Source organism: Schistocerca nitens, chromosome 1 (assembly GCF_023898315.1).
Source record: "Schistocerca nitens isolate TAMUIC-IGC-003100 chromosome 1, iqSchNite1.1, whole genome shotgun sequence".
In the NCBI taxonomy this organism is placed as follows: Eukaryota; Metazoa; Arthropoda; class Insecta; order Orthoptera; family Acrididae; genus Schistocerca; species Schistocerca nitens.
In genome coordinates, this window is record NC_064614.1 from 1,132,320,695 (window position 1) to 1,132,339,829 (window position 19,135).

The window sequence follows — 19,135 nt, forward strand, 5'->3', positions numbered from 1 at the left end:
GATGTATTCAATCTCTTTCTTCCCCAGCACTTTTTGTCCTCTCCCTCTAGAACCATGAATGTTATTTCTTGGTGTCTTGACACCTCTGCTCCTTCTTCTCGTAAATGTTTTCCACATTTTGCTTTCTTTGCCGATTTTGCGCACAGCTTTCTCATTTCTTATCTTATCTATCCACCTAATTTTCAACTCCCTTCTTTAGCACCACATCTCAAATGCTTCGATTCTCTTCTGTTCCTGTTTTCCCACTGTCCATGATTCACTACCGTACAATGCTGTGCTCCAATCGTACATTCCCAGAAAATTCTTCTTCAGATTAAGGCCAATGTTTGACACCAGTGACTTCTCACGATTAGGAACGTCCTCTTTGCCTTTGCTGATCTGCTTTTTATTTCGTCCTTGATTCATCCAACATATGTTATTCCGATTTCAACGTAGCAGAAGTTCTCAACTTCGTCTACTTTGCGGTCCCCAATTTATCGCTTATCTCCTTTCTGCCACTTTTGTTTTTCCCTATTTATTCGCAGTCCATATTACACTACGATGAATAACGAAAATAAATTCAGACCTTTATCAAGCAAAGATATCAAAGCATAAGATGCGAAAGAATCAAATTTTACACCGAATGCTTTTCATAAAATCGGATAATTAGTATTTGATAGCTCCACTGCTTTGCCGAGAAGACATGTGGCTATCGCTCTCTGTCGCGCGTGCTGCAGCGACAAGATTCAAACACATTTGTATTCCAGCGTCGCCAGTTGCATAGGACACGTCCGTGACTATACCTGCGGTTTTGATTTTTTCGCCTGTAGATTAGGAAATGAGACACTTAAAGTAGTAAAGGAGTTTTGCTATTTAGGGAGTAAAATAACTGATGATGGTCGAAGTAGAGAGGATATAAAATGTAGACTGGTAATGGCAAGGAAAGCGTTTCTGAAGAAGAGAAATTTGTTAACATCGAGTATAGATTTAAGTGTCAGGAAGTCGTTTCTGAAAGTATTTGTATGGAGTGTAGCCATGTATGGAAGTGAAACATGGACGATAACCAGTTTGGACAAGAAGAGAATAGAAGCTTTCGAAATGTGGTGCTACAGAAGAATGCTGAAGATAAGGTGGGTAGATCACGTAACTAATGAGGAGGTATTGAATAGGATTGGGGAGAAGAGAAGTTTGTGGCACAACTTGACTAGAAGAAGGGATCGGTTGGTAGGACATGTTTTGAGGCATCAAGGGATCACAAATTTAGCACTGGAGGGCAGCGTGGAGGGTAAAAATCGTAGAGGGAGACCAAGAGATGAATACACTAAGCAGATTCAGAAGGATGTAGGTTGCAGTAGGTACTGGGAGATGAAGAAGCTTGCACAGGATAGAGTAGCATGGAGAGCTGCATCAAACCAGTCTCAGGACTGAAGACCACAACAACAACATGTATGTCGGCAGCACAACCCCATATCTCTATCCCATAATTAATCTGTGCAAAAATGGTTCCATAATAAATTGTTTTTAATGTCTGATGTGGAACTACTTTTGATAACTGGCTGATTAGATGTAATGAACTGCTGATTTTATTGCATAAAAATTTGATATGGTTTACCCATCTTAGATTTTCATCTAGGTGAATACCTAGAAATCTGCAGCCTTCTGAGTCCACTACTTCAATTCCACCTATGTTACTGATAGACGTTTGGTGTGAGTTTGTAAGTTTAAATGGCAATAACTGAGATTTACTGATATTAACTTTCAAACCTTTATCTTGGAAATAAGTAGTTATTTGCTGTAGTCCCTCAGTTGCTACCAACGTTAACTCATCATTTTGTTTACCAAGAAAGAACAGCGAGGTATCGTCTGCATAGGTTACCAATTGGGAGTTGAAAGGTTGCTCTATATCATTTAAACACAAGGAAAAGGGAAGGGCCCAAAATTGAGCCCTGGGGTACACCTTGTGTGACTGTCTCATATTTGGACTGGAAATTAATGATCTGATTATTGATTTTGTAGTAAAATAACTGATGATGGTCGAAGTAGAGAGGATGTAAAATGTAGACTGGCAATGGCAAGGAAAGCGTTTCTCAAGAAGAGAAAATTGTTAACATCGAGTATAGATTTAAGTGTCAGGAAGTCGTTTCTGAAAGTATTTGTATAGAGTGTAGCCATGTATGGAAGTGAAACATGGACGATAACTAGTTTGGACAAGAAGAGAATAGAAGCTTTCGAAATGTGGTGCTACAGAAGAATGCTGAAGATAAGGTGGGTAGATCACGTAACTAATGAGGAGGTATTGAATAGGATTGGGGAGAAGAGAAGTTTGTGGCACAACTTGACTAGAAGAAGGGATCGGTTGGTAGGACATGTTTTGAGGCATCAAGGGATCACAAATTTAGCATTGGAGGGCAGCGTGGAGGGTAAAAATCGTAGAGGGAGACCAAGAGATGAATACACTAAGCAGATTCAGAAGGATGTAGGTTGCAGTAGGTACTGGGAGATGAAGAAGCTTGCACAGGATAGAGTAGCATGGAGAGCTGCATCAAACCAGTCTCAGGACTGAAGACCACAACAACAACAAGCTGTCTCACGCATTCGGTCGCTTACGAAAGATACGGCCTAAGGACAATACACACGCATGCCCGAGGGAGACTCGAACCTCCGTCGGGCGAGCCGCGCGCACCGTGACAAGGCGCCTAAGACCGCGCGGCTACCCCGCGCGGCAGCACTCAAGAACAGGTCGCATTAGTGTCCTATATGCCGTCTCCTTTGCAGATGAACCAGTTTCCCAAAATTCTCGCAATAAACCAAAGTCAACCATTTGCCTTCCCTACCATAATCCTTATATGCTCCAACCATTTCATTCCTCTTTGCAGCATTACGCCTAGATATTTAAGCGATGTGACTGTATCATGCAGCACAGTATTAACGCTGTATTCGAACATTAGGGGATTGTTTTTCCTACTCATCTGCTTTAACTTACATTTTTCTACATTTAAAGCACGCTGCTGTTAGTCACAGAAACTAGAAATTTTCTATGTCATCTGGTATCCTCCTACAGTCATTCAATTGCCGTACAGCAGCGCATCATCAGGAAACAGCCGCATATTGCTGCCCACGCCGTTCCTCAGATCATTTATGTCTATACAGAGGATAACAGCGGTCGTATCACACTTCCCAGGATCACACCTGACGATACCTTTGTCTCTGATGAACACACGCCATCGAGGACAACATACTGGATTCTCTTACTGAAGAAGTCTTCGTGTTAAATATCTAGGAACCTATTTTTCAGACAGAAGCTTTTCCATCTCAAGGAAATTTACTATATTCGAACTGAGAATACGTTCAAGGATTCTCCATTGAACCGATTTGAGGACACCGATCTGTAATTTTTCGAGCCGGTCAAATAATGGTATGTCTGAACCTTCTGTGTGAATGATTTCTTAAAAGTGAAATTTAAAATCTGGGCTTTCTTTTAATCTTCTACTGCCACGTCAGATCAAACTCGTCAACGAGTGACTAGGTGGAAGCCTTCGACCCGCATAGAGATTTTACGAAGAACCATAATTTCTCGGGTTCTCACTCTCAGCAACATCTTTCGCTAAGGTGTGACCATGGAAACTGTTATAAGCTTCGCACATCGATCTTTTCATAGACGCAAAAATTTCTACGAAATTTTACCCGTCGACATTTCGGCGATCTTTTTTTGAGTCGAGAGTGCAATAGCCTGTTTCCTAAGCATTTTCGGAATTTTGTTATTAAACTACGGTTGGTCTTCCCTAATTCATTTATTCAGCACATACTTCTCCAGAGCGTGATTTTCAGTTTAAATTTTTCCCCTAACTTCTGTGCGTGCATCGTGTTAGAACTGAGAAATGTGCATTCGTTGTCTAAATAGGATGCTAACAACTGCTTATGTGTTCTTTCTAGCATAAAAGCTCTCCTAGCCTTCTTGTATTTACTTACTTTTGTAACCATCGTCACTATGATGATATCGCGACCTGTATTGAAAATGTGGATAAGGTCTGGCCTGTTTATGCTACAAAGTCTAAAATATTTCCACTGCGTGTGGGTTTTCGAGCTAGCTGCTCAAGACAGGTTTTCGAAAAACGTGTTCAGAACTACCTCACAAGACCGTCTGTCCCTAGATAACACAGTGGGCGCAATTACCTGCCCGATAAGATTTGCACGAAGAGAAACATGAGCGGGGCTATGTCAAGCAACTTGGGCCGATCCAGAGTTAGGCCGCCCTCGTTCAGGACATGAACAAATAGTAAAACTGCCACGTAAAAGTGTCCCCACAAATCAACGACGTTTTGCAAGCACCGTGCTGAGAAGCGTTTGTCACGAAAGTATGAATTCGGCAAGTGTTGTATAATCGTTCAGTGATGTTCAAGAAGGCAAGCTACGTTTTAAATAATTGTCTTGCAATGTTTCATAGCGAAGCTGTTCACTAACGCATGATGAAGGTGTGTGTATATCTGGGATTTATTTTGTGGAAAAATAAGTCTCTGGTGCTATGTGTACTCATAATGTTGGTGCTTGGATGCTTAATTGCTTTGATACCAATCACACCGGTTAAACTGACAATTTACCGTGTTTGTTGCTCAGTGACTAGTGGCGTAAGATGTTTGTATGACTGTCTGGATAAAAAATTAAGTGGTTTAAATGAACGGAAAATCGAAGAAAAGGCGTACCAAAACGAGGGCGACGAAGTTAAACATAAACTAGCTGTACTCGTTCCTTTTAGGGACCGTTTTGACGAACTTCTGGAATTTGTCCCCCATATGCACAAGTTTTTGAAAAAGCAGAATGTAAATCATCATATATTTGTTTTAAATCAGGTAAATTTTATTTCTCCCGCTTCATAATAATGTTGCAGTAGGAAACGCTGGCCAAGTTTGTTCCTGTGACAAGAGAATTTTGTTTTAAAGATCGACAGTTACCGATTCAACCGTGCATCGTTAATCAACGTTGGATTCCGAGAAGTGTGCCCGCAGTGTGACTACATTGCAATGCATGATGTTGATCTTCTCCCCCTTAATCCACAACTATCATACGGCTATCCAGAGAAAGGCCCATTTCATGTTGCATCGCCACAGCTGCATCCTCGCTATAACTACTCAACATTTGCTGGAGGAATACTGCTAATTAAGAGGTAAGAATATACTTGATATAAATGCCTTCTTTAACATTCCCATGCAATTTAGCTGTTAGTTGCTATTAGCATTCTGTTAGGTGATTTTTGTGCTTACATGACTGACTTGTTGACAAAGATGAGTATATATTAAAATTTGTCATAAGAATTGAAGTAAGAAGTATTACTACTTACCGTGATTTTTCAACCTTTTCCCTACTGGATTAATTGATTTATAAGGAAAAATTGGCGTTATCCTGAAGGATGGTTTGACTACCACAGCACTGCAGTAGGAATGGTGTTTTGGAGATAATAAGCGCGTGAATATTTTATCTTTGAACTGACTTACCCTCCAGTTATAGAGGGACCCACAGTTTAATATGGACTACACATCCTCATGCAGCTTGTCATTTTATACCTCCTCAAATAATATTAACAAAGCTGTAGTCATGAGGTGGCTATTTGCCTCAAGAACTGCGGATAGAATGCATATTCGTTTGAAAACTCACATTTAAAGGTACTCCCCTCACTAGCGTCTTGATGTTCATTTGGAAATTATTTTATTTGTAGTATTTATAGCAGCGGTGCAGTGATATTTCTGTTGTCGAACGAATGATAATGAAAGAGACAACGTAACCTTTATTAGAAGGGAATGTGATGTGTCATCATATCTTAGTACTGTATTTAAGGGCATTATCATCTCCAGTTCACAATAACCCAAATTATTTAAAAATTGGATTTCAGAGAAGATTTCCAAAAAGTCAATGGAATGAGCAATAAATATTGGGGCTGGGGTTTAGAAGATGATGAATTCTATATTCGCCTAAAAGAAGCAAAGCTGCAAATATCTCGTCCACAAAATGTAACTCCGGGAAAAACCAATACATTTAGGTAAGAAAAGAAACACACATTAGCGTAAGTAGCATTTTAATGTGGGTAGATAAGTTTTACCAAACATGAAAATTTTCAAATTTTTAAAGTTATGTTTTGTGGTTCATCTCTGTGTGTTGTTCTTCTGAAGAGATTGTGTTGACAACTTATTAAAGAGATGTATTCCTATATAAGTATGTTTATTTTGCATCATTCCAATCCTCGTACCAACAATGTCGATCATCTGCCTCTGAAACGTTGTAGTTATGTATAGGCTGTCACCGTGCATTGTTTATTTTGGCATTGACCAAATAAATGAATGTAAACAGGAATGTGACTTACAGTATTTTATTACTTCTTTCTTCAAAGATATCCTAGGAGATTCATGGTTTCTTATTTCAAAGACGCACCTAACTAACTTGTTTCCACTAAAAATTGTTTCTGCGCCAGTGAGGTTGCTTTCATAGCTACTGCATACATTAGGCGGCTGTGGAAAAATGTGTGGTTATAAGATGATTTTCAAAAGGCTAAGTAGAGGCAGCATATTTGCCCTGCACTGAAGGGAACATTGACATTTATTTGATGGACTGATTGGTAACAGTGGGTACACCACATACTGTAAATTGTAACGTTGTTCACTTTGCTACTTTATTGTATCCAAGATCCTACCACTTAAAAGTAATTAAAATTTTTTTTGGATGACTCAAGTCACTGTACATTATTAAAAGGGGAAAGAAGAAGACTTAAGGAAGCCTTAAAATATATGTACACAATCGTACCCAAATAGATAAAATAATAAATGAATCAGTCCGCTTCTGTAACTGAAATAGTAATTTATTTACGAATTTTTAAGACCTTGTAACGCAAACATAAATCCACACCAGTTTTAAGGCATTCTTCTCACAAATGTTTGTTTTTAACAGACCGTGAAAGAAGGGGAAAAAGAGATGTAAGTCACACTGTCAAACATCTCCTCTTTGATAGCTAAGCTCAGAAGTACATGTATCTTTGGAGCAAAAACGTTAACAGGGTCATCTGAAAATTGTGGACATGTAAGAGCAGAAATGTTTGCCACATAAGTCTATGAAAACAGTGCAAGTGATTACAAAAAATCAGTTCTTCTACAGTTCGCTACCACAAGAAAATAAGTCCTTACTACACTAGTCGCTGCTTCCTCACTAACTGTGTGGACTGCATTTTTACTTATGTCGTTTGTAGGCATTGCTGTAAAACATTACAATATCATCATTTTAAATTTGTAGCATCTGTTGAAGTTATCCCTCCGCAGAAAAACGACAGATAGTAACATTAGTCTGATGCAGTTTTGTACTGTATATACATGTCTTGTATTAGACTTGAGCATAAAACGGCACCAGACGATAGATGAACTTCTGTAACGCGTAATGCTATGCTCACATACGAAATGAAAGCATACAATTAATAATTTTATGTGTCTTCTGGTTGCAGCCATAAACATTAAGCTACAAAATAATTTTAACTTTGGAAAAGTGGCTGAGTGTGAGCTGCTATTATTACATAATTGAGTCGGAATTAGCTGATGCGATCTAATTGGTAGACTTATTTCAGATAATTTTGGTGGTTTTTTTAATCATTTCATGATGCTTCAGCTGTCGTTCTCTTTATTTGACGTACGAATGCACAATTTCGGACCTTAGGCCAATTTCAAGTATCTAAAACGGAAGCATTATACAATGACTTAGCAAATGTCATGGGATACTGGGGCATAGATGGCGCACATGTGTTGTATGCGCTCCACACGTCCCCTGTGTCAGCCGCAGTTGTATAGAACACCTGAGGAGTGGTTGTACAAGTGGTTTATGTAACATGCAAAAGTCGTCGTGTGCTGACGCCGCTCGAACGGGCTATGGTGGTCAGACAGAAGGGCAACAATGCAACAGATCACGATTCAGTTAAATACAGGACGTGCTAGACACGTCTCCCGGTGGACAATCCATAGGAACATGGATTCCATGGGAGCCGGTGCAGCACACGGGTGCCACTGTTAATGCAACGTCATCGGGCACAAGGCTTGCATTTGTCGGCAATCACCAAGGATGAAACTATTGCGTAACGTAGTCGTAGTCGGACGAATCAGCTGCACTATGACGATGGGAGGAACTGTGTGTGTCGCGCAGACCACATGGATCAACCAAGAAGGTCCCTGGTGTCTCTGTTACGGTCTGGGGCCCATCTTCCTGGTGATGAATGGGGCCCCTCGTTGTTCTGGAAGGGACTTTGAATGCTGCACGGTATGTTGAGCTGCTCGGGGGACATCGCTCCCACGTCGCCCGAGAATGGTTGCAGGAACCTGCAGAGGAGGTCCAAAGACTGAAATGACCACCCCGGAGCACAGATTTGAACCCCACTGAGCTTACAGGGGGTGTCCGTGACACGGCTCCTGCACCCACGAACAGACCGGAGTCTGTTGCCGCTCTGCAAACGATTTGATGTCAGCTGCTTCCAGATGAGGATAACTTATTCAGCGCAGGAACAGGTCATATCCCAAGGTATACTAGGCGGACTATAACCCATTTTATGGATGATTATTTAATGGGTTATTACGCCATGTACGTCCTTGCTCACATGACTGCCTGTAAATGAAATTTAGAAAAAGTTTTTCGCTATTTTAGAAGCACGATACTTTTGAGCAGTTGTTGCAAAGTCGTGTATATTATGTCAATGTTTTAACGTACTTTTACTAGGAAGATTATAATTATTTTACAAAAAATTGTTAATTAAACTGTATAAGTCTTTGTTCTCTAATTATTCTTCATCACTGGTGTGAATATGACCGTATGTAATTTCTTTAAAACAACTTGTAAATATTTGTTTTGTTATTATGGAAGCACATCTTTTTTGAACAGTTGTTACAAAGCTCTTAAAGTCCAGTAAAACCTTTGATACCTTCTTTATGGGTGCGAGATCTTTCGCATCACAGTCATATTTCTTAATAAGTACAGCGATAATTATAAGTTGAATGGTTCTCTATTACTTCGTCGTAGCACTGGTAGAAAGTTGTCAAGGCATTTTCCGTTTCGCAGGTCTTTTTGTTCATTTAAAACTGTCTGAATGGTCTTGACTTTTAGATGAATATAAATTTCAAATTCTTCCATTACGTACATGATTTTTTTATTGTAACTCATGTAATATTTGTAGTGATTTATCTGTATTAAACATTTTTTGATTGGTGTCTTTCAAATGTGCAACCTTCGTGTCTGTCCAATAAATTTTGAGCATTCTTCACAGTTAATTTTGTAGATTCCTGATTGCAAAAAAAGGCTCTGATTTCCGTGGTATGTGTTTCAATAACAGTTGTACATTATTTACTCCTGTAGCTAGTGTATAATCTTTTGTTCCTGAAACTTCGAGTAATTTTGGCTGAAACAATACCTAGATATGACCATACGAAAATTCTATTTTTCTGTTGTGCGTTTGGGTCTCTGATTAAAGTTATTTCATCTACGAGACTGGCTTGTTTGATTGGTCTTCTTTTTGTATAATACGTCCCCTAAGTTTTTAGGATAACTTAAAAATAGGAGAACAACTTCAAACAGCTAATATCGCTATTGTACATCATTTATTGTGGACACATTTCGGCAAGCTACGTTGGCATCATCAGATCTCTAAAGCATACATCAACATATTCAAGCACAAATGCGTATTATGTTGCGTCATATCACAGACCCATATTTCATGAACATGAGAACAATAATATATCTGAAAGTCAAGCATAAAGTAGGTATTACATAAGACAACGTACATTTTGCACTGATATACAAACTCATATTCGTACATTAGCAAGAAGACTTGCTGATATACTTTTGTTCTCATGTTCATGAAATATCGTTCTATGATATGTCACGATATAATATGCATTTCATAAAAATTCAGTGAAATGTACTGCAGGAAGTATGTTATATTCCATGGTACAGTCCATGTTTAGGTGAAATTGAGTTACACCCCTTTACATCTGATCCCAGTATGCTTGAATGTGTTGATATATACTTCACAGAACTGATGATTGCAAGGTAATTTGTCGAAACCGATCACCACAATAACTGCTGTACAATAGCGATGTTGGCTGTTTGAAGTTGTACTTCTGTTTCTACATTAATCTAGATCGCCTCCTAATTTGATAATATCAAGCATATATTTTTGGATAGCCGTAATTTATAGCCACGTTTTGGAGAAGATTCAGTTGTTTTTAAGATTTTTTCTTTTTCCACTGGTAAGTTGATCAGTCTGTGTGTCACAGAATGAAAATATATGAGCTTGGGTGCTCTCGGTGGCATGACTGGTTGCATACAACCGTACATCAAATAAAGATGGCAGTTGAAGGCATCTCTAAATTATTCAGGAAATTCATCGCAGCTGTGCAGACCTAGTCGCATTTTAGTTGTATATGCCAAAACTAGATAACAATCAACAAATGAGAAAATGTCCTGATAACAGTATAGAAATTCACTTTGTCGGAGTATTTCAAGAAAAGACTCTCACCTACGACCCACCAATTTCCTGCAGGTGGTATTTTGTACTGTAGAAACTGAATCTTTCCTGTAAACGAATTCACACACCATTCCTGATTTTTGTATGACATAGGGTATGACAGAGTTTGCAGAGATTACTCACTCTATTCAATATTACTTTCGATTTCCGTTTCCTTTTCGTAAAAGGTGCGTAAGTCAGAGGCTCAACAGTTAAATTCTCGATGGGTCACTCAGCTCTGTTCCAGTTATTTTTGCTGCAGCAGTTAGGAAGTAAATGCTTCTTTTCTCTCGGAAATAGTGGACATATGCATCATGTATTTGCTTATGGAATATTGTGCAAAATAAAATTCTTTGATGAATCGATAACGTTATTCACTACGCTCCTTGAAGACAATGTGTGTTTTTCACTCTCAGATTAATGAAATCGATTGAAGATGTCCACTAGCTGATAGACGCTACCTAGACTTCGAACAAAAATTCTGTTCTAAATTGATGGTGAACAGCAACCAGCCATAAATCGCTTTTAGGTTACTTTCCTGTGTAACTCACAGGAAACCAATGTGTAACTTGTTTGGATGACAACATGAAAAAACCATCTGATGATGAATTGTGAAAACTTCCAAACAGGTAACGGTAGTTTTTAAATAAAGCAACCTAAAAGCAATCTGGGTTGGTTGCTGTACGCCATCAACAATTTATTTCATGTAACAGCCACGGTATCCAACCATGTTTTATTTGACAAAACTGCAGTAATTCTGTTGATTTGAAGCACTAACACATATGAAATATTTTCGTTTGTTTTTGAAATACTTTAGAGAGTAAACTTGGATATGTTATAACCCTTTTTCTATTTTGTAAGTATTTATTTCTACTTGTGCTTCACAGTTAGCCATCATAATTTAACCATCTATTCTGTTGGTTGTTGTTATATACTCATATTGCTTCATTCTTTGCTAACATTCGCCTTCTGTTCCAACAAATACTAGTATTTAACTTAAGCTGTTCTCAATTCGAAGGTTCGTTTAAGTGTCACAGTACTTACTAGGTTTTATTCAGTTGCACAGTGGCACACCCATACCTTTCCACGAGCGCTGAACTGACTTACGCATTTTGTTATTGGTTAAATGTGAACTACAAACCACGGGGTGAATTGGAAATTTTCACATATGAAAATCACTCCCAGAGACGAAAAACATCCAAGCACTAACTGAGGAATGAACTCTGACCCTGTGGATTTGTAGTCAGACGCTCACCTGTTGAACCACGTAAGTTTTATTTGGTTCGCAGAACTAGAGATGACGAAATTTGGAAGCATTCAAAAGTTACGTCCCAATCAGCGTAAAATGTCGAATCTGTAATCAGAGAATACCCAGCTGTAAGTTACGAGCAACAAGACAGCAGCTTAAATAAGCATACAGTCCAAAATTTGTTTCTCTGGGCGCAATGGACAGGTGTGAGAGTGAAAAGGAGACCTAGATAAGAGAACAAAATAGTTGAGGAACCTATAGCATCTACACTCCTGGAAATGGAAAAAAGAACACATTGACACCGGTGTGTCAGACCCACCATACTTGCTCCGGACACTGCGAGAGGGCTGTACAAGCAATGATCACACGCACGGCACAGCGGACACACCAGGAACCGCGGTGTTGGCCGTCGAATGGCGCTAGTTGCGCAGCATTTGTGCACCGCCGCCGTCAGTGTCAGCCAGTTTGCCGTGGCATACGGAGCTCCATCGCAGTCTTTAACACTGGTAGCATGCCGCGACAGCGTGGACGTGAACCGTATGTGCAGTTGACGGACTTTGAGCGAGGGCGTATAGTGGGCATGCGGGAGGCCGGGTGGACGTACCGCCGAATTGCTCAACACGTGGGGCGTGAGGTCTCCACATTACATCGATGTAGTCGCCAGTGGTCGGCGGAAGGTGCACGTGCCCGTCGACCTGGGACCAGACCGCAGCGACGCACGGATGCACGCCAAGACCGTAGGATCCTACGCAGTGCCGTAGGGGACCGCACCGCCACTTCCCAGCAAATTAGGGACACTGTTGCTCCTGGGGTATCGTCGAGGACCATTCGCAACCGTCTCCATGAAGCTGGGCTACGGTCCCGCACACCGTTAGGCCGTCTTCCGCTCACGCCCCAACATCGTGCAGCCCGCCTCCAGTGGTGTCGCGACAGGCGTGAATGGAGGGACGAATGGAGACGTGTCGTCTTCAGCGATGAGAGTCGCTTCTGCCTTGGTGCCAATGATGGTCGTATGCGTGTTTGGCGCCGTGCAGGTGAGCGCCACAATCAGGACTGCATACGACCGAGGCACCCAGGGTCAACACCCGGCATCATGGTGTGGGGAGCGATCTCCTACACTGGCCGTACACCACTGGTGATCGTCGAGGGGACACTGAATAGTGCACGGTACATCCAAACCGTCATCGAACCCATCGTTCTACCATTCCTAGACCGGCAAGGGAACTTGCTGTTCCAACAGGACAATGCACGTCCGCATGTATCCCGTGCCACCCAACGTGCTCTAGAAGGTGTAAGTCAACTACCCTGGCCAGCAAGATCTCCGGATCTGTCCCCCATTGAGCATGTTTGGGACTGGATAAAGCGTCGTCTCACGCGGTCTACACGTCCAGCACGAACGCTGGTCCAACTGAGGCGCCAGGTGGAAATGGCATGGCAAGCCGTTCCACAGGACTACATCCAGCATCTCTACGATCGTCTCCATGGGAGAATAGCAGCCTGCATTGCTGCGAAAGGTGGATATACACTGTACTAGTGCCGACATTGTGCATGCTCTGTTGCCTGTGTCTATGTGCCTGTGGTTCTGTCAGTGTGGTCATGTGATGTATCTGACCCCAGGAATGTGTCAATAAAGTTTCCCCTTCCTGGGACAATGAATTCACGGTGTTCTTATTTCAATTTCCAGGAGTGTATTTTAGAACTTAGGCTTGCTGCATATTTAGTCAGACTGAAATCTGATGAGCTAAAGAATTTTTTTATGAATTTTCCATAACAAGATTGATGTTTACATTTAGAATAAGGTGTTCGTATCCTAACCTGAAATTTCGTCTTGAGAACATAGTCTTTCGTGGCAGCAGTTGTAAAAAACATTACTGCGTCAATCCAAAGTAAAAACCCTCTGCGTTGCTCCTGACTATGTCGATGGAGATAATCGTCGAAAGCTCGAGTTTCACCCTGAACTGACGCGGCAATTAGTCCTAGAATGTTTTATACAATTTAATTTTCTTTCATATATTTTTGTATTGCTTTGCCCTACTTCTGATTTAAAAATCTCATGTGCTACAAAAGTGAACTTGCTGTAAGTGACATTATTTGAGTTATCTACTGCAGTATTTCACAGTACAAGAAAACTCTCCTGCTTTTTTTTTATTCTGTTTCTGTAGCTGTAGTATAGCCTAATAGTTTACACTGAAAATTCAGATACTGTTTTTTTTTCTTTTCTTTGTGACCAGGCACATGCATGATAGTGTAAGACGGAAACGTGATAAGACCAGATGCTTCAGTCAAATGCAGTTGACAGATGATCGTGATTTGGAGACCGGTTTGAACACAGTGTCTTATAAACTTACAGAAATTAGAGAGATGAGCATTGATGGTGATCGAGCTACAGTTCTAAACGTGAAACTCCACTGTGATAAGCTACTGACTCCGTGGTGTGAATGTAACTCTAGCAATCAGTCAGCACATTAAATCTGGGCAGGTGGCAAGCTGAATAAATTTAGATTGTAAAATAGTAAAGTGCCAATATGTTGACATTGTTTTCAGTATTTATAACATTTTTTTTTGATATTGAGTGGATACGAGTTATTAGTGTTAAAATTGGAAACTGCTTAATGTGAAGGAGTTTTATATTGTTTGTTTTGTAGTGTTTATGGCTTAGAACTTTGCAACTTTATATTATGTACCACATGTTTACTCACTATTAATTTTCCAAATACAGCTTTATACACCTAATGTTGTCTTTGCACACAAAAATAATTTGAATGAGAGGTCTTAAACATAATGTACACTGTAGTTGTCGATACTTTGCATCTGCCTTTTTTTTATTTTGACTGTATCCAATTAAAAACTGTACCGTGCTCACACAGCGATATGTTTTTCAGACATACGCGCAGTAGTCACTTTTTTTGATCTGTCATTGTTTTCACACCAGCCTAATGAAATATGACATTAAATAATTATTACGAAAAGGTAATAAAAATTGGGGGTTAATTTAATTAAATGTGGTCTTTGGCTGCAGAATATTTTGGAGAGTAGACTGGAAAACGTAGTTTGGCGGATTAAAATACCGTGTGTTGCAATCGGGCCTGAATGTTCTCCAGTAGTAGTGAGCAATTTAATCAGATGTAGCTGCCGTGTTGTAAAGTGTTCTCTTGTTGACGGACTAGTTCAGTTTGCCACGTGAGCGTTTTCAGACCTTGCACTGGTCGTTTATATGACATTCAAGTGGACGATAGGCGAGATGGACGATATTATTGCATATTAGCAGATCCCTACTACCTACTTTACAACAGAGGCACGACGAGGCCATATGCTGCGTGCAGCAGTATACGCGCATTGTGCTCTGTTCTCTGCGCGCCAGACTGTCGGCACTCTTGATATACCTCGGCCCCTTTACTGCGCGAGGACTTTCAAGGAAGTTTTCCCTCCCTTATTTGCGACATTACTGCCAATTCAAATAGTGAGCTGCCGATGTCGCAATTCATGGCATGAAAGTAGGAGTGTGGGATGGGTTAGTCAGGTGACTACCTGGTCTGACTATCCACACTTATTGTGCTTAATTGGCTGGTTAAATACTGGTACTGCGAGGATAAGCCATTTTTAACTAATAATTTCCCATGAACGTATTCGCTATATACCGCCTATTCACTTCTCGAGTTGGCAGTAATCTTCTTCGTTTTTATATTAACGCTGTCTCTTTTTAAAAGAGAGGGCGGCAGCCGTTGTCTCTCACGCCCGCTTTGCAATTGAGTGCTGCAAAGTGTTACACCATGAATCACGAATATACTATTTATCTAAGTTTGTGTCCCAGCTAGCACCCAAGCTTATTTCAAGGTGGATATTGAGTTTAGGTTCAGTTGAAAATTCAAGATTGAAAAATCAACCTGTCACACAGTTTACATCAAGCTGTAAAAATTTAGCTTGAATTAAAATAATTTTCCCAAGCTTGAAATAAACTGTAATTTCCCTGGAAGGCTGTACAGCAGATGCGCGCGCAGCATAGCTTCCATAGACGTCCACGGGAAGCGCCACAAGCATTTATAAGCCTTGCAGTTGCACTGACTCTACTAGGTTTACGGCCATTTTATTTGTGTGACGTGCGTTAATGATTGTTGACTGTTGTGAAGTTTGTTTTATACTGGAAAATAGTTCGGAAAGTGTGTGTCGTCCCCTGCCTTACTGCTACACCGGGTCTGAAGAAGATATATAGTGTATTACAGGTACGCTGGTGCATTTTTTCTCTAGTGGTACGTTAATATTACAAATGTTAAATATTATTACGTAACGTAAAGAAATATCATATTCTTTTACGTAGAAAAATTCAACCTGGATGAAAGTGAAATGGATTACCAGCTAAGAAAACATATTACAAGTTGTTCAGCAAAAAGAGGTCATTTTAAACTAGCTCTCTAGTACGTGGCACCAATAAATTAAAACTAAATGTTATTTTACCTTTTTAAAATCTCGCCTTTTTATATATATCGCCCTATTACATTTGTTTACTTGTAAATACTCGCGTGTGTCACACCATGAATGAATAATCGTGAAGTGTGAAAAGTTTCTTTGCTAATACAAATAGTAATGACATGGTGAACGGGAAAAGTGCATCAAGAACCAGTCACTGCATAGGTGTCAGTCTTTTTTATTTACGTAGCTTTGACTGGTCTTCAATTGCTCTTAATTTTGTTGTTCCCTAGGTGAAATAATACTGCTAGGCCTATTGGTACTTCTTACTTTTATTGTTATTTGTAATGTGGCTGAAATCTAATAAAAGGCAATATTAAAATATGACAAGGAGAACATTTTTTGTTCTTTTACATTTCAGTTCCACTGAACTGGTAATTTCTTAAATTCATTTCTATTTCATCTTTTATTTCATTTTGATTCAGTTATACTCACCAAAATATAATTGTGGATAGAATAAAACGTCTATATTTTTGTAAACGGTAGTTTTCTTATAAGCTTACAGTATGAGGTGTATATGATTTCAAGTAATTGTTTCTTTATAATTCAGATTAAATGGCCCGGAAACTGTTAGAAATAATGATGTGTGGCTTCTTCATGAAGTCATCGAAAAATTACCCAAATGTCATCTTTACTTTCAAAATTTCAAACAAAAAGTTATTTCAAATTACTTTAAAAACTCTTTGGAATGAAGTCACCAGAAGCAGCTGCTTACTCAGTGACGTTTATACTAGTTAATGATTCTTACTACATCAGTGAGTTTGAAGTTATTTTGCTAATCTGGTTTTGCTTAAAATATTTAGGTTGATCAGTTTCAACTTTTTACATTTTTTATGTTTAGGTATTGCTAACATTTTCTTTTACCTGTTACAGGATCATTATACCAGCAGAAGTCAGCGATATTTGCTCTGGTCTGTGTGCTGGGGCCGGAGGGGCTTCAGAATAATTAAATTTTTAAATAAAACAATTTTAAACACTTTGAAAATAAAATTTTTTAGACATACATGTCTTGATAATTTTTTCACACCATTTCCATTCTGATATTTACTTAATTAATTAGGTTCAATAAATTCAGATTAATAATTATGTAGCTTAAAACAAGCTGTAAATACCAAGCTGTATTCAACGTGTGTAGATACAGCTGGAGCCAAACTTGATAAGTCAAGCTTGAAATATCGCTTGAACTCTGCCAACTTTGATGTTTGTTTCAAGCTTGAATCCAACTGACAGGCCTGAATATTCCAGCGTTGATCAAGCTTATATACTTGATCTTTACATCTGGAAACAAGTTTGAAACCGGCTTACTGTGCTATCTGGAGTAGATGTTCACCACGTTGAGAGGTGGCATGAGCCCCCTCTCATATTTCTATCTTACGACTCTCCTCTCTATTTGCGTGCGGTGGAGGGCTGCTATTCCTTCACACGCGGACTTCCCACGCAGCGTCTCTCGTCACCCGGGTGGTCCGGTGACAGGCGGGTTAAGCCGACGTGTGTGAGGCAGTCGAGTGAATGCTTTGCAGACGCCGACATTGTCCAGAGACACGCCCGCTGGGGTGTGAAGTAGCGGCTGGGCTAGAGGTTCCGTTACTTCGGAGAAACTTAGCGAAAACACTTTCTGGCGGGCTACCAGCGAGGCGTGGGAATGACTTGTGTACCCTGGCAGTTGTGGCGGGAAAATTCCCGCACTTTCTGCAAAATAGTAACGGTGATTGGTTTGCTCAGAGCATAGCGCCGTGACGTAGCAAAATCAGCACAGAAATTGGCACCAAGAATCTCCATTGGTGGAATGGTAGTGCTCCGGCAATGGAGTGGAATTTCCGCCGGTTTTCGAGTTGCTGATTGGAACGTTTAACCTCGGCCACTGTCGTGGGGGCGGAAATGTTCTGTGTTCGGCCTGTACGGGTGCTCTTGTGGGGAGTCGGCAGTCGCTTTTCGGTCGAGGACGTCGAAGCAACCAGCCCTCGCCTGCGGTACGCCAGATCGTGTTCTGGGAGATAAGAAGACTGTTTGGTAATGTACGTCCGCAGCACCGGCAGATAGGGATTTTCCTAGGTGACAATCAGAGCTCAGCAGAGCGCGCCTGTTCATCCTTTTCTAACTTTGTTCTGTTTCGAGTAGCAGCAATTACTGTTGGGTTAGCTGTGTGTCTCTCTTGAGATTTGAGTGGAAAGGAATTGGCTCCACATACCACCTCGTCTTAAACCTCACGATCCAGTTTAGGGACAACTTCACCTTTACAGTGTTTGTATGAATCTCCAAATTTGAGCCAATTTGATGTATTATATTTCCTGTGTTTCTTTTACTATTCAGTGTTTAGTCTTAATAAATCATATTGTTATTTTGGACAGAACTTTCATTCTGTTAATCGATAGAGCAACCCTATCATTCCTCACTATGCAAATGAAACCTTTGTTTATTTAACTTATTTATAAAATTAAATTATTGCAGGTGCCAAACTCTCTTCTACTCCACTGGCAGGGTTGATTAGAGTCAGTTCGCGTATTTTTTTTATCCTTGTGCAACAGCAAAAGTCGGAGTTAGAATAGGGGGGGCTTAGAGCATGATTTACATATGTGGATTCTAGTAGAATTTAGTGATAAATACACTGATAGCCCCGGCACCTCGCATAATATGGCGACCCTGCCAGGATCTTTCCTGAGAATCACTGATTAACAAACAGTATTCTTAGTACGAACATTCAAATTTTTTTTTCTCTAATTTTTTTTATTGATTAATACCCAAGTTTTTTTCTGGTAGTTCCGCGTTTAGTTTTAAGTAGCGGCGCACGATTACAGTTTTTGTTTTCAGTGTATATATTTTTTTGTTCATTGTTTTTTGTGTTTCGTTGATGTGGTGTGCGTACCACATCGCACTTTGTCGGATTTGTGTGCGGTTTCTGTACCACATCAAATTGTGTTTGTGATTAC

The 19,135-nt window shown here is 40.1% G+C and overlaps 2 protein-coding genes across 4 annotated transcripts in view; one reads left to right on the plus strand and one right to left on the minus strand.

Moving 5' to 3' along the window:
- Window positions 1-19,135, minus strand: part of LOC126199429 (organic cation transporter protein-like) — a 194,107-nt gene that overhangs the window by 130,570 nt on the left and 44,402 nt on the right. The window lies entirely within an intron of this gene.
- Window positions 4,446-14,314, plus strand: LOC126232312 (beta-1,4-galactosyltransferase 7-like). Its single transcript, XM_049942627.1, has 4 exons — window positions 4,446-4,826; window positions 4,917-5,140; window positions 5,864-6,010; window positions 13,976-14,314. Exons 1-4 carry the CDS (start codon window positions 4,446-4,448, stop codon window positions 14,211-14,213), a joined length of 990 nt encoding a protein of 329 aa, XP_049798584.1. The 3' UTR covers window positions 14,214-14,314.

Excerpts from the sequence above, each read along its gene's own strand:
- LOC126232312 (XM_049942627.1), top strand. The coding sequence starts at position 4,446 with ATGAAGGTGTGTGTATATCTGGGATTTATTTTGTGGAAAAATAAGTCT. Across the intron at positions 4,827-4,916 it reads ATATATTTGTTTTAAATCAG|ATCGACAGTTACCGATTCAA; the intron begins GTAAATTTTATT and ends TTTGTTTTAAAG. Across the intron at positions 5,141-5,863 it reads GGAATACTGCTAATTAAGAG|AGAAGATTTCCAAAAAGTCA; the intron begins GTAAGAATATAC and ends ATTGGATTTCAG.